Here is a 16,041-nt window from a genome sequence, read left to right on the forward strand (position 1 = left end):
GTGATGAAAATATTTGAATCACATTAATATAGAGAGATTGCTTTGGTTTCTCTTTTCAATCTTGGTCGGTTGCTCCCAACATCAATACAGTTCTACATATTTACTTCATCGAATCTTTGACCTAATCTTTTTTATGATCCGAATTTTGACACCAAGGCTGTGAACAAAGCCATTTGCTCTCAGAATACATATTCATTGAAGAAAAAAAAAATTTGGAAATTGGGTTTGATGGCTTGTTAACCAATGCAGTTAACAATCACATCAAATTTATTGTACTTAGAATTAAAAATGGAATCAGCATTTTTTATATGTTACAATGCCAGCTTGAATGCAATTTTTGGTTCTAAATGCTATACCATTTAATTCCAAACTAACTGTACCTTCAACATTTAAACTCATTTATATGTAGTTTTACTTAAATTGAAATATAAAAATGTTCATCTCTAAATGTTTATTCTTCTTCAAATTTTATGATATTGTTGTGCAAAGGACTACTGTTTACATGTTCACCACATGTTCCTTCCTCTGTGGAGTTGTGACTTTTCCTTTTCTAGAGGGACTTCTGCCAAGATAAAACTGAAAATCTTGTGGACAGCATATAAATAGAAAAAGTGAAAGAAAAATCTGGGTTTCATGCATTTAATCTTGCCCTGTCATTTGCATGTAGATATATTAAAGTAAAAGTAGCCCCATTATTCTTTTTTCCAACATGGTGTTAGTGGGATTTGTTCAGTTGATTGAACAAATATAAAATTAAAAAGCAAGATTCAAAGCAAAATCCTATAGCAGAATCAATGTAAACTTAAAAATCAAATGCTGCACTTTGAAGAAAGAAACAGTTGGAGGGAAGAAAAAATGGCATTGAAAATCATTCAGCAGCAGGCATTGGTGTCGGCAGGCACATTCTCTGAAGTTAGCCCCACAATGATGGCCCTTCCCAATCGGACGGTCGTCATTGAACCAAAGGCACAACAAAATCCCTGGACAAGTTGTTTATTCTTTGCCCTTTGATGAGTTAATGCTGGAAAAGAAAAGGGTTCATCGTTGGAACCCTCTAAAAGCTTAAGCTAATTATGAGAGACCAGAAGTTTATTCAAAGTGTTCTTCACCAAATCCAATGGGTAGTTGGAAATGCTTTTAGAGCAATCGGGGGTTTTTTGTTTAAAGAATCCTAAGGTAGTTAGGCTAGCTACCCCCTCATGGCAGTTAAAAGAGTTAAAAGACAATGGAGTGCATATCTAGTCTTAAAGATTTCAAACTGTCACTCTTTTCCAGGCAAAAACTCCATTGATCACGGGCATGAACCACACCCCCCTTCACGCCCCTCTGCAGGCGAGTGGTTGATGCTCTCCAATAACTCGGGAATTGTAAGAGAGAATTTGTGGTCTGCAGTGCCTGAGCACAGGTGAGCAATGGCCTTGGCAGTTGCTGCTGGGACAATTGAGCTTCACGCGCAGTGAAAAAAATAAAAACATATGTTGACAATTCACCATCTTGGAACTGGTTCTCGTCTGATTCTTACCAGCTTTTTTTGGCCTGGCGGGGTAAGGGTTACCTTTCCTCCCCCCAAAACACAAAACTGTTTACTGCTTTAATTTGAAACCAAGGGTGTGAGTCATGCTGAAGTAAAGACAATTCGCAATTGGTATGGGGATATTTGGTGTGGGTTTAGAGTCATAAGAAGATATGATTAGGCATATGATGACCACTTTTAACAACATACCACATGGGGGTTGAAGAGACAGGTAGAGAGATAAAGGCCGAGAGAGAGAGAAAAGTAAAGAGGGAATGAGACATTTTGCTTAAGAAGATTTGATTATCTTTTTTCAATTCTCCAACCGTGAAGATTCGATTTGATGTGAGCTTGAAGTCTCCATTAAACATGATTAAGCACACGAGCACTGTCTTGTTACGGTAGAGAGAGAGAGAGAGAGAGAGAGAGAGTTTTGAAGGCAGGATTATGACTCGAAAGATCGTAACTATTTGTTACGTAAACATGATTGAAATTGTATTTAATCTTAACCGTTAAACATGATTACAAACGTTAACTCGACAAGGAAAAATTAGATCATTAAAAAACCGTAATCCGCAATGACCCAAAATTTGATTATAAACAATCATTAGATTACCTGCTAATAATCACCAAAAAAGAATACCAAACATACACAGTTAGCTTGTTGGGTCAAAATTTGCCATGATTTTTCCACTGGACTTTTAGTTGCAGAGTATCAAAATCCTGAATATGGGGCAGCAAAGGGCTGACCAGTGAATCCCAAGCAACAGTGAAATGTGTGAGGAAACAGAAAAAAGTAAAAGAAAAAATATCTAATAGGGCATGGAGTAGTCCAGCAAAGATAACAGTGGAAATGGACGGTCCAGATCAAATCTTTCTTTATAAAGAACACTTTCAGACAAAACAACAAAAAAGAGAAGAAGAACAGAAGAGAACAGTTTGAGATGGAAAAGGATGTTGGTATCTTTTCACATATCCGACCAAACGGTAAGTTGGTTATTGGCCGTTGAAGTTTTCGTGAGGAGATCTTATTGCCCTAATTTCCGAAATGACTAATATCTCCTTTCATTTCATCTAATATTACTTTTTATTTGCGGTTTTTCGGCCGACCAAAAAGGGATAAAAGAGTCTTTTTACAAAGGGTTTTTCTTCAAAATTGCACCGTTGAAAAATTTCTTTTCTTTTTTATTTAAAATTATGTCAACTTCAATTTTGTGATATTACCTGATCCAATTATTTTAAAAGATTTGAAATGTGAAACGAGTATTATTTTTTTTTTCAAAAATTAATTTAATAAAATATGTTGATGAGGTATACAGAGATTACGATTACGTTTATGAATTTTCAAGATCTTTTTATCTGTTCGATTTGTTATTGTCGGTCATTCTATCAACCTCTCTTCTAGAGATGCAGTTTTCAAATATTTTGATATTTAGAAATTTTTTGATTTAAAATAAAAATAAAAAAATGGGTAAAAAAAATTGAAAAGATAAATATGAATGGAAGCAAAATGAGTTTTGAATAGCAAGAATAGAGCCAAAAGTATTGCATGTGCAGCCGCTAACATTGGCATCGTTAAAGCAAACCCTAAAATCGCTTTCAAACGAAATGCCGAATACTATTCCAAGTTTCAAACTGTTAGGTTTTAACAGTTTACTTAATTCTTCCTTCTTACCTGCCCCGACAAGCACTCGAGTCTTTTTACTTGTACGAGACGACCAGAACCTCAACCAATTCCTTCTTCTCCCACTCCCTGCCTGGCTAGTGTTCCCCAACTAAAACAGGCAAACTCAAATGGTCAAAAAAAACATGACAATCTACGATAACTAAAATTTTCAAAATTTCCAACTTTGAAGCAACATTATTCTATTATACAGTAATCAATGAATTAAATATTTGAATGCAGTAATAACGAGATATGCACATATGTATTCAAGAAGGTGTAAAAGATGGGTTCAATCGGATTCAGTATAATCCTATGATGGTATTGGTTTGTATATATATTTTTTTAAGGCTTGGGAAGTGAGTTTGACCCTTCTAGAGAGAGGAGCCAATATGGTTTGGAGTTGTTACCACTAGCTTGACTTGAAGTTTGAGAAAAAACTGCTCCACGCCTAATCCCTTGACTGGCTACAAATGGGGCTAAACCCATGAGGGGGGCTGGCTCTGGCATCTATTTTTTTGTGTTCTAGCTCGGCTCATAATTAGCATTGTTTAAGAAAGAAGAAGTAAACTATACTTACAACAGTTGGAAATGTGGTCCTAGCAACAACTAGAGATTGTTATGCTAGTCAAAGGGTGCCTTTCCTTTTAAGTAAGTTTGAATGGAAAAAAAACAAAGAAAAAATTGTTAAAAAGAGCCATCACCGACTAAAATTTTTCAATGGTGATTTATTAAGTAAAAAATTTGGTCAAAATTGAATTTTTTTGATAAAAAAATATATCAAATAAAAAGATTTGAATCTACTTGCACTAATTAATGAAGTAAATGTACATATTTATTAAAGATTTTCTTAATTATTCTAAGTACGAATACCTAGGTGAGTCACACTGTCCATTTTCATTTCCATGGAAAAAACCAACAAGAAGAAAGAAGACGGCCAATGAACAAAACCCAGGTTTTTAATCCCTTTGTCAGCATGCAAGATCGTGTCATTGTTATGAAGATCATGATTTGCCTACGATGATCCAGCTAGCTGGCTTGATTTATGCTCCCCCCCCCCCTCCCCATTGCTGACGCAGCAAGCACGGCTGCTGTCTGCTTATGAAAACGTCAATGAGGAAAATCACTTATGATTAATTTAATAAACGATAGTTCAGTTGATGGAAATTTGGGAAATTTATGGACAATCAGCTCTTAATGAGATGAGATTCTGCTGTTTAATCAGTCCCTGGGTAGCTCAAATGAAAGGTCAGCAGCCCACGTGCACTTAACCTCTAACCCTGTACCAATACAAGGATTGCTATAAACAAGTAATCCATTACACTAAGCATAGTTTAAGATATTCTGACTGACTCTGGCCTTTCAAAAGTTTTCTTGACAACATGGTCAAATTTGCACATGGAATTGCAAATGGATTGTCCCATGGGCGAGTAAATGAAGGGGATGGAATGGAATTTGGGAAAGCAGAGGAGAAAATAGCGAAGTCAATAAATCAACTTAAATTCGTATACCAGAAAAGATTTGGTTTATTAAATTCACCCAGCACCTCGTTCAAGTCCTACTTAACGGCCGCAGTCTGTACCACCAAAGAGAAATTGCTGGCTGGCTCTGTTCTTCAATGTCGATGTTCATACAAATGGAGCATGTGCCATGGCAGGACCCAATTAATAAAAAAAAAAGTAAAAGAAACCCAAGCTGTAGCTGTAAAAATATATTAAATAGTAAATAGTAAAAGACAGATAGGGACAGGAGAGAGAGAGAGAGAGAAGAGGGCGGGAAAAAAAACAGAGGGTGGGGTGAAAAAACAGAGCAGGAGCTGCAGAGAGAACAAAAGGGAGAAAAGGGGTATTTTGCGGCAAATGGGCGATGCTTTCTTTTGCATGTGGGTTTGGAAGTTGCTCAAGGCATCAAGGGCAAGCAAACCGGCATGGCCCACTTAGATTTTAGGGCAATTTCTGATTTAGAAAGCTACAAAACCACGCGGTTTCAAAGCCACAAAAAACAAGCCTCTGTCTCTCTCTCTAAGCCCCCAAGCATGTGCCTTCAAGTTTTTCACTGTCACAAGACTCTTACCTTTTGTACTCTTAAATTCTTTCTTTTTATTTTTTTAAAAATTTGGGCTATTTATTTTTGGTCCCAATAGCGCAAAAGTGTTAGTTAGTGTAAGTTGTAACTTGTAACGGTGGCTAAATAGTCTCCAGCCCCTCCTCCCACCCCACCTGCCCAAAAATTCTATAAATCCCCCTCACCCCTTCCCCATTTGCTTCACTCAACTGCCTCACATTATTCTTTCTCCTCTTGTTTCTCACACTCTAATCTTCATGTAATCCTCTTATCCTTCTCACATTTTCCCTTTTGAAACATATACTATTATGGTTTAAAGATAACAGAGCAAGTTTTACCATTTTGAGCAAAGTGCTTAAAAGAGTTCACTTACTTGTGTGCAGGAAAATGGCTTTTGCTGGGGTTTTCTTGGTGGGTTTTCTTGCAATGGTCTCAGCTGTTCATGGAGATGGTGGTGGTTGGATTAATGCGCATGCGACCTTCTATGGTGGGAGTGATGCTTCAGGAACAATGGGTATGCACCAAATGAAGCAACTGTTTTGGTACAACGTACGGCAGCTAAACAGGACCCTCTCATTTGACTGATTTCTTAAACTTATTTGCAGGTGGAGCTTGTGGTTATGGAAACCTGTATAGCCAGGGTTATGGGACAAACACTGCAGCTTTGAGCACAGCTTTGTTCAACAATGGGCTGAGCTGTGGGTCTTGCTACGAGATTAAGTGTGTGAATGATGGGAAATGGTGCCTGCCTGGCTCCATTGTGGTCACTGCCACCAATTTCTGCCCTCCAAACAATGCTCTCCCTAACAATGCAGGAGGCTGGTGCAACCCTCCTCTGCATCACTTTGACCTCTCTCAGCCTGTCTTCCAACACATTGCTCAATACAGAGCTGGAATTGTGCCTGTTGCATACAAAAGGTATGCTTAGTAGTCTTCTTGAAGTTTTTTTTTTTTCTAATCTTTTGTCACTAGTTGCCTTTTCTCCCGTTAACTGAGTTTTCTAAAGAGGTTTAGTTAGATCTCCAACCAGTCTTTGAATGAGCTTTAACTTTCCAATATTCTCAGCAATTTCAAAATTAACTGCAGTTGACACAAACCCTTAACTCTGCTCCCCATATCTTGTGGTCCAATGTCTGTATTAAGGCAGTAAAATGAGGATGTGACTTTTTTTTTAACAGTTTCCTCCAGTGAATACTTTGTTTTTATCTTGAAAAGGTAGTTACTCTTCAGTTCACCTCACTTACCTACCTTTGGTTTTTTCGTTTGTTAGAGTACCATGCACGAGAAGGGGAGGGATCAGGTTCACAATCAATGGCCACTCCTACTTCAACCTAATCCTCATCACCAACGTTGGCGGTGCAGGCGACGTGCATGCCGTGGCCATCAAAGGCTCAAGGACTGGTTGGCAGCCTATGTCCAGGAACTGGGGCCAGAACTGGCAAAGCAACAACTATCTCAACGGCCAAAGCCTCTCATTTAAGGTCACAACAAGCGACGGCCGTACTGTGGTCTCCTACAATGTTGCCCCAGCTGGCTGGTCCTTCGGGCAGACCTTCGCTGGCGCCCAATTCCGCTAGACCCACCCCCCCTCTTTTTCTTCCTTCATTAAATACTAGCATATACCAAGTATTAACTAGCTTGACTTTTAGTACACCTAGCTAGGGATTATACTATATTTATGAAGAGGCCATGTCTTGGGCTTCTTGGGTCAGAAGTGAGAAAGGGCTTATTTTAAAATAGCCCTTTTTTCACTTTGGGTTTTAATTAGCTTTACTATGGAGGGGGGTATGTCCCATTTAAGGGGACCCTGTCTTTGTTTTTTTTTTTTTGGTATTTTAAGGGTCATTTTTCCTTCTGCTTGTAAAGCAGGAGATGGCAGAGGTGGTCTTTTACCACCCGCCAACTAGTAATAGGTACTCTTTTTTCATTTTTAGCCACCTTGGGTTGATGGTGAGAATGTAGAAGCATTGTTTTGGCTTTGTAAGGTCATTTTGATCAGCTTTGGCTGAATTATGGTCCTTGGGCTTTTTTTATATATATATGTATGAGAGAGTAATTTGTAAAGTAGCAATTTCCATCTAGTATTGGAAAGTAAAACTCTTGATTTATAATTCTCCATGTTCTATCATTTCTGTTCTTCACTGCTCATGATTGTGCCAATCACTGAAAGCAAGATTCATCACTACATGGGAGCTTCCATGTCAATTAGGTCTATCCAACTTTGCAAGTTCAAGGGTCTTTAGCCTATAACTTTATATCATGATGGGAGAATTCTTGTAGTACCTAGCTGCTAGACAAAGCTAGCTGTGTTTGCTCTTTCAGATTGCAATCTTTGCTCACACCACCAAAGGATGCAAATACCATTCACAATTGAAGTGATGGAAGAAAACCCATAATGCCAATCCATGCAAAGATTCACAGTTGTTCCAAGAACTGATATTCCTGAAATTCCTAGCTCCTAGACGACAAAGCTTGGCTGTGCTTGCTCTTTCAAATTGCAGTCTTTGCTCACCACCATAGATGCAATACCATTCACAATTGAAGTGAAGGAGGAAAACCCAAAATGCCAATCCATGCAAAGCTCTACAGTTATTCAAGAACTGATACTATCCATAAAAAGTTCACATTCATGGGCAGGACATGGCTTTTGAAGCCATGTAAAAGCCATAATTTGGAGTTCATAAGTTAGGGAAACCCTGCAAACAATTTCTTGGAATTTCCATTTCTAAAGGCATTTCAACTTGTAATTTTTGTATGATCGAATTTATATTTAATACACTGTCAAAAATAATATCGATAATATAACAGAATTGCATCCTTCTCTTTCCTCATATGATAAAAATCTAACTGGAATTTGGGTGACATGTCAAAAAGAGAATCAATTAAATTCGAAAAAATTGTCTGGTCTACCATGGTTAAATTCCTAATATTTTCTTGGCATTTTTCTAGGGAAAGTGACATGCATTGAATTTCTCACTCATAGAAATCTAAAAAATCACCACATTTTGGTGTGAAAATTAAAACTTGAATATCTGTTTTGAAATTCTATCCTTAGCCAACATAACTAATAATAGGTGAACAAAATTTACTAATAAAAGAACAAATAAGTGTTTGTCCCACTGTATTTTGTTTGGACTATGAAAAATTGGCAAAAAAATAAAAAAAATGGATGACATTTCATATCAGTGTTTCTTTGCATTAGGCTTGTCTCTTGCCTGGCCATCTCTTTCAATATAGATTTGGTTCCCAGTTTCAAATCTGCTGCCTAACGTGACTCCTACAAAGAGAATCTATCCTAACCAAGAAAAAAAAATCAAATATCTTTGCTTTTACTGGTGTTTATGCAATTATTTCTTCATTTAATTATTATTATATTGGAATTTTAAATTTAAAAATATAATTAATTAACATTTTAGATAATTTTTTGCACATATAAATGTCTCTAGAAATTTCATTTTCTATAGTTCTAATTTAATTTTGACTGAAAATAATAATTTTAGAGGAGAATCAGCCATGACGTTTCTTGGAAATTTCATTTATTTCCCATCAATTGTTTTTTTTTTTTGTCTGAAATTGACAGAAATAAAGAAAAAAAGTTAATCATATTTTGTAAAAAATATTATTATAAATAATATTATAATTAATTTTTCAAAAAAAAAACGAGAAAAAAAATATCATGGAGAGTGGTGATTGATGGGTCAACTCTCTTTCTCTCTCTCTCTGTCTCTCTCTGGTGCATACTGTGACTGTGAGGCTGACCTGACACAATCTCGAGCCACGTGAAAGTTGATTCAATCGGCGATGTTCTCGGTCTCCACGACGACTTGCTGACGTGGCCTTCAGACCGTATCTACGGTTGGTATTCCCCTACGCTTACGGTTCGTGTTTTGTGTGTGGTCTCTCCGTTTCATTGGACAACGATACGGATACGATATTTTTTTCTATGTTCTGTCTGACGATCAAAGTCATGGGCACGCATCTTCGGACAGTTGCCCCATGTGAGTCGCCGCATCTTATGCTTTATTACGTGTATCTTTTTTATTGGTCGAGTCCCGACGTACCAGATCTTTTTCCTCTTTTTCAGCTTATTACAAAACAAAAAAGATAATGCTTTTACCTTTTACTTTTCCTTTTCCCTTTTTTTTTCCTTTCTTTTGTATTAAATTTTGAAATTTCAATTTCTTTCAATTTGGGCTTTGAATCCGGGTTTTTCGGAAGCCCATTTCTCAATTTTCACCAAAATATAAATTTTTAATAAATAAAATGTTAAGAATTTTTAAAATATATATTTTACAAAGTTTTTGAACTTTTATATTTATACATTTACAAAATGATATTATGCGATTAAATGATAGTGAATAAGTATTATACATTGAGACGGCATTATTAGTTGAGTGAATATGGAATAAATATGTAATAATGTACTTGTAAATATGAAAGCAATGTTATGAATTATATGCTCTATAATTGTCACTCAGATAAATTTTTTGCATCAAAAAATTTATGAAATTGATTATAGATCATAATATCACTGTTTAATATGTGCTGTACGAAGGTTCACTGTAATAGGTTACTATAGCACAATGACATAATTTCATAAAGGTAATTAAGGTTTTGATTTGACTGTGCTGTTAAGAGAGTGAAAGTTTAGAATCAATTATAATATTTTGATATATGCTTAATGTTATGGATTACTTGTATTATAATGTCTCTTGGTACCAGTACTAATCATGTTATTGCTGTTTAGAGTGAGTTATTAGAATAATAATTTTGATTATATTGTTAATTGTTGGTGGAAACAATTCTAAATCTTTATATATTTCTTTTCAAAAACAAAAGACATTTGGTCACTACAAAGACAAACTCCCCAATTTCTATGATGTTTTTGTTTGGAAACATCCCATGTTCTAAAAACAATACAGCTATAAAGGATTAAGGACCATTTGCATAAGTGTAATGTGCCTTTCTTGTCTCTTACATCAAATCACGCCCTTCCCCTCAGCAAAGAAAAATAAACCCTACAACAAAACTGTATCCATGGAAATTAATTGATACACTGACTTTTCCATCATCTCATTGATGAATCAAAGAAGGGTCCATCTCCTTCTAACTTTTGAGGTTCATCAAAAAGCTTGATTTGTGTTAGCTGGGGACCTTAAAGCCATGGCTTCTGGATGTCCTTTTCATTCAAAAGTCACCACCATATCAATATCCAGCTGAGCTGTGGAGATGCTTCTTTAATTAGCCAAATATCCAGGAGGCTAGCATGTCAAAAAATTTTCTTGTCATGGGAATATTCAAGGGGTGAGACTTTTCAAGTTGTTGAGAATATGCATTGCCATCACTATTGGGATAATCTTGAATTTCAGTTAGATTAGCATATTTTGTTGAGATAGCCTTAATTCTAGTTAAATTAAGATATCAAAATCTTAATGATAAAATTCTTCTACTTAATTTTATAAATAAGTCAGGGAGAGTATTCAATGAATGTCTATATTTAAAAAAAAAGTTTTGGGTGTAAGTCGGATAAGGGATTGTAAGCTTGTGATTCATCTTATACTTTCTCTTGACTTTTTTTAATGAATCTTTTTTTATTACTGTATTTCGTGTGAACGTAAATTATCATCAAAGACTAAAAATCGTAAATTTTTTATATTTTCGTAAGTATATTTAATTTCTTTTTTTTATTTTATTGATTTTGTAAGATCTTAAATAATTTTTTAAAATATTATTTCGTTATTTTCACATAAAGCACGTGATACGAATCTTGTCTAAGATTCTAGAAGACTAACAGTAATGAAATGATTTCATAAATTAGAAGAGCATCTTAAACTAGTGTGATCCAGCCTGGCCTAGGGGAAAGGGAGATGGATGTCCCAATCTCTGGACATCCAGTCCCCATTCTACTGTGTAAGAAGTAGGCATCAAAACCATACATTTTTTAATGTCGATGTCAATGTAGACTCAGTGCAGGAGTTGCTGTCATGCATGCCTTCAAAGATGCTAAGGTTAATGCCACCTGGTATCAACTTTCGAATGTGTAAGCCAACACTACATAGTTTCTCTCTGAAGTCTAATTTCCTTTTGGTCAAGAACAGTGTTTCATACAGATAGAATGCAAGGGTAAGATCAAAGAGTAAAGATCAATGCTTGGCTAAAGTTGTTATTAACGAGGAGAAGAGTACAAGAGTTCTGCATGCATTCATGGGGCAACAACAGAAAGGGTTTTTGATATTGAAGAAACCAAAATAATAGTATTTTTTTTTTTGTTTGTTTGTTTTGATTTACAATCAATGTCTTCTGCTACATGTGTTTTATTTACAGCTAAAAAATTGACAGGGAGGAGGGGAAGGCAGTAAGTAGCCTGTCTGTAAATCAAAAGGTGAAGGCAAAAATAGGTCAGGAAAACCTAGTACTAAAATATGATTTGTTGTATACAGAAATTATAACAGGTCATGTGGTGCCTCATTTGATAGGGAATCAGCACCACTCAATTCTGAGGTTCATCACTATTAAAAGGCAAATTCCTATGTTGTTGTAGTCGTGCTATACATCTCATTGGCTGATTCCAAGTTTTTGCATGGCAGTGAAAACCGTTTTTGAGACAAGTAGACAAATTTCCGTGGATTGGGTAAATTTTTTCACATGCACATTACCAGGTTCTCCATAGCCTGCTCAGTTGGATGGGATGGAATGGTAGCATCACTCTTCCTGAATCTCAGTTTAGTTGCTGCAACAAAAACAATCAGTATATGGATAAGAAACATGAAATTAAAATCCTGTCGTCAGGTTAAAAAACCTAAACAGAGTAACAACTGAAGAGCAAGAAGGGAAGTCAATATGCCATCCCTTAATCTAGTACCTTGCCATCTAGCAAAAATCCCATGTACTCTTCTTGTCATCCTAGGAGAATAAACGTTGACATAGAAGATAGATTTACAGTAAGCAAAAGCATACTTGGATACAATCCTTCTTTTTTCCATAAATTTTCTTTGAATGAAGAAAATTAATACAAGCTTACAGCCTATATATTATTCTAGAGCAATATTGTGATAATTCCAATATTGTTCACATATATTTGCATGCACACAGAGTCACATATTTACCAATAGATTGCTCAATCATTTTGAAGTTACAGAAAAACAGTCGGTGAAACATGAAACGCTGCTATAGAAATCAAAAGCATAGTGGGAGTAATGGGGAAATACTTACTCGCGAATACAAAGGCTCATCAAACATAGTAACAGCACATGGCCCAGAGGTGGAAGCCCAACTACCTTGGGTTGTGTCATATCCAGCTCTAGGACCTTCTAGGACTCCATTAACATTATAATCTGCAGGAGTTTCCTGAAAGTTCATCTCTGCCACCGGTGGGAATTTGGCATCATTAAGTATATTGAGATTATATGACAAGTAGGGGTATTGTCCACCCAGTTGCAGCTGTAATGATGGATTACCACTCAAATCGTTGAGTATGCCATTTTCTTGTCCAGAACTAGACAGTTCAGAACTTTTAGCAGTGCCAAAGTAACCGGAATAACTTCCAAAAGAAGAACTTGCAGAGCACTCCACATCCCTGGGGTATTACATATCAGCATCATAATACATTCCAGTAGGCCTTTTTCATCATCTTATGCACGTAATAAATTGAAATAAATATAAACTATTTACATGCATTTTGTGTACTCTTGTAGGTACTAACATATGCATGTCAAGTTTTACAAAAGATTCATTTAAAACAAACATGCCATCAAAATTAGGGATAGTAATACAGATCAGTGAAAATTTAGTAGTATTAAGATTTGTAGGAAACCTGTGGGTAATCAAATTTGGGTCCTCGGGTAAGGCCATGTGTCTACTGTCATTATTAGGTATCCATGCGAGAGGTTGCAGCTGTTGCTCAGCGCCCATTCTAAAGGGTACATGCATTTCATTTTGGAACTGCAAGAAAAGGCTGGTTAAGATACTATTTTCTTTTGACATTGAGTAAACTGAGCAGGAAAAGATTCCCAAGACATCTCACAATCTTACCTGACTTGTGCATTCTAATGATAGAAGCTGTTGCTTTCCTAAAGTTTCCTGCCAAAAGAAAGGTAGATAAGTTAGAGTCTTAAGTGTAAGAACACATGCGGCACTCATTCTTTAAGCATTTAGAAAGAAGATTAAAAGTTCATGTAGTTTTCAATCTGCACACTGCTATGAAATTTCCATCATTTCACTTCTTGCAGCAAATAACTAATTTGTTTTTTCCTTGGTTAAATAAGCAAACTCCAGCACATGCCCCCTAGCAGGCATTACAAAAGATCTAAGTACTTAGCGAAATGAAAGGCACACCTTATGGGCTTGAATTTGATTTAGATATTCCTTGAGTGTATCTTCCACTTGCCCCAAATGTTCTACATTGTTGATCTTGTCTAGGTTAGTCCAACAGCTGAGTAGCCAATGCTAATATTAGTACAAGTTAAGACCAAAGATAGCATACTGAAGGATATTAACAGCAAAGACACAAAACTAAAACTCTACAGTCAAAAAATTAGTTGGTCTTCACCTCAGTCTCCTGTGTATTTCAGAAAGCTGAGTCTGCAATAACCTTGCTTGGTTAGTCAGGTCCTGCCAATAGAAATTTTGTAGATACAGAAAGCACGTTAGAATGATTGAACAGCATAAATTATCATAATACATTAAGGTAACAGGTCATCATGCCATACATACCTCTATTGTTTGTGTACTGGGGAAAAAGAAAAAGCAAAAAGAAAAAAAAAAGAAAAGTCATAATCCTATTAAAAATATTTTGCAGAATAAATTTTACTGAGAGGCATTGTGCCAAGAAGAAGACTCTCATATACCTTGTACCCAGAAATTCATGAACATTTACATCATGGTCCAACTTCTTGAATGTTTTTTTCAGTGCCTAGACTCTCAAAGAGAAAAGAAATTATGTAATTGATAAGGGAGATGACATTTCAAACACCAAACACATTTGATAAACAAAGATAGTAACATTACTAAAGGAGATCAATGGATTGTAGGAAGGACTTACTTCAAGGCTTTCCAACTTCCTGTTCCAGAGGAATGAAAATGTGAGTCAATTCCACTTGAATAAGTATATAATATTAAACTCTTAAGCATAAAAATCAGTAATGTGATTTTCCAGCACAGAAAATTTGACCATACCTTTTTGCCCGTTCCTGTGGAGTGAGTTGAGCAAACTTTGCAATGATTTCCTCAATGCTACTGAATTCCCAAAGCAGAATAAAAAAGAATGTTACTATCATAGATAATAGCTAGCCTTCTGCATAAATTTACCCTGCCAAAACCACTTTGGCAGGTAGAAAAAAACCTATGAAAACTGAATCAAAATAACTGATGTGCATGCAATTGTTAAGCAGTCTCTTAAGTTTCTCCACATCAGTACTATGTATGGATCCGCATTGCCTACTTCACTGATAATATCTTGCAGACACCTTAGCAGATTTTGCAACTAGCATGTGTCTCTCAGAGCCAAAACTAATTTACAGCAATCAGTTGTTTCTATGAATATGAAAACTTGCCAAGAACAAAAACAAATATTTATGCCATTGCTCGATTATTGTTCCAAAATGAAGCATCCAAATTCCTTCTTTCAAATTCAAGTTCCGGAATGCAATCCAAGAAAAAAAGTAAAACCTGCCTGCCCCTTAGAATATGGTATTTCTGAAGATCAAATTCTTGTAATAATCATCATTGCTTAGGTAATCAAATTTATGAAGCTACCTAAAGTGTTGGAAAAACTGTTAATGCAACAACATATATCAATATCTTATAAGTTAATTCTGAAAATGTTCAACCATGTAGTTCCTCTGAAAGATCTCCTTTCCAAAAGAAGAAAATGGTAAAAGAACCTCCGGCATATAAGCAAATTTCCTGGATGTTTCATTCCCGGTAACATACATTGACATTGATATTATTACTATACTAAGCGGATTATTGCAATGCTTTACTGACATCACCATTGTATGCAGCAAATCAGAGAGTATATCTTTGAAAATTGTTGGAGCATCCTCTACACCTATACTAAACCCAATTTGATGCTTTCCATCAAATCCTATTTAAAGCTAAGTATGAGGTGCTGCCCCTAAAATTTCACCAATAAAAATCGAATTACCTGCGCTTCCCACTGCATAAAGAGGGCTTGCCAGTCGGGGAGAACATAAGGAGGATAATCTCTATATCACATAGGATAGATAGCTCATTTGCCTTCTTCATGATGCCATGTTTCCTTTTGGCATAGGTCACCTGACGGCCATTTGTGTTCTCTAACTTCTTTATCTTTAGCTTAACCCTTCCCATCCTGCATATATATTCAAATACTCAGAACCGAATGCTCAAGGGCTACCAAATATCAAGATGCTATAACTAATATACTTTTCACATTCCTCATCAACCAACGCCTGTAAAATTGAAACTAGCAGAATTTATTGCCCGAGAATCAAGTCACCACAAGCTTGCAAAGACAGAGGAAAAAAAAATCCTTAAACTAATGAAATTTATGTCATAAACACAACAAAAACACTTTCTTTGGCTCAACTAGAAATGGGGTTATCAGAAATATCTCTTTGTGACTTTATATCATATAACTATAGAAGCTAAAAAGAAACATGATCGAAACGTCTTTAAGATTCATGTAAATATCAAGCTGGGTTCATTGGCATGAATCAAAAAGAGGCATACCCGATGAACAAAATCAAACGACGAGTTGAAAGTGCATGATCCAAACGTCTTGAAGGAGGGGGAACAGGTTTGATTATTGAGCCAAAGAAGA

The 16,041-nt window shown here is 35.9% G+C and overlaps 2 protein-coding genes across 3 annotated transcripts; one reads left to right on the top strand and one right to left on the bottom strand.

Moving 5' to 3' along the window:
- Positions 5,384-7,368, top strand: LOC18610379 (expansin-A15). The gene is made up of 4 exons (XM_018116184.1): positions 5,384-5,499; positions 5,624-5,754; positions 5,846-6,158; positions 6,511-7,368. Coding segments are annotated over exons 1-4 (753 nt in total). The 5' UTR covers positions 5,384-5,497; the 3' UTR covers positions 6,818-7,368.
- On the bottom strand, positions 11,481-16,034 carry LOC18610380 (agamous-like MADS-box protein AGL30). 2 transcript variants are annotated; one of them, XR_001926372.1, is made up of 12 exons: positions 15,951-16,034; positions 15,385-15,570; positions 14,415-14,474; positions 14,281-14,299; positions 14,087-14,151; positions 13,953-13,968; positions 13,789-13,850; positions 13,575-13,671; positions 13,272-13,319; positions 13,054-13,181; positions 12,103-12,816; positions 11,481-11,970 (listed from the first exon to the last, which is right to left on the bottom strand). XR_001926372.1 is itself a non-coding variant. In XM_007046001.2 (12 exons), the coding sequence occupies exons 2-12, from the start codon at positions 15,567-15,569 to the stop codon at positions 11,959-11,961; spliced, it is 1,056 nt and encodes a 351-aa protein (XP_007046063.2). In that variant the 5' UTR covers position 15,570; positions 15,951-16,034; the 3' UTR covers positions 11,481-11,958. The 2 variants fall into 2 exon arrangements, 1 of the variants encoding a protein (XP_007046063.2); XM_007046001.2 differs by having other exon boundaries at positions 12,453-12,816.

Source organism: Theobroma cacao, chromosome 2 (genome assembly GCF_000208745.1).
Source record: "Theobroma cacao cultivar B97-61/B2 chromosome 2, Criollo_cocoa_genome_V2, whole genome shotgun sequence".
Taxonomy (NCBI): Eukaryota; Viridiplantae; Streptophyta; class Magnoliopsida; order Malvales; family Malvaceae; genus Theobroma; species Theobroma cacao.

Bases quoted from the DNA above. Each gene is read 5' to 3' on its own strand.
- LOC18610380 (XM_007046001.2), bottom strand. From the start codon at position 15,569: ATGGGAAGGGTTAAGCTAAAGATAAAGAAGTTAGAGAACACAAATGGC. The intron at 14,475-15,384 runs GTAATTCGATTT...TTGGGAATTCAG, and splicing joins TTATGCAGTGGGAAGCGCAG to TAGCATTGAGGAAATCATTG. The intron at 12,817-13,053 runs GTTTCCTACAAA...GTAATACCCCAG, and splicing joins CCAAATTTGATTACCCACAG to GGATGTGGAGTGCTCTGCAA.
- LOC18610379 (XM_018116184.1), top strand. The intron at 5,755-5,845 runs GTATGCACCAAA...ACTTATTTGCAG, and splicing joins TGATGCTTCAGGAACAATGG to GTGGAGCTTGTGGTTATGGA. The intron at 6,159-6,510 runs GTATGCTTAGTA...TTCGTTTGTTAG, and splicing joins GTGCCTGTTGCATACAAAAG to AGTACCATGCACGAGAAGGG.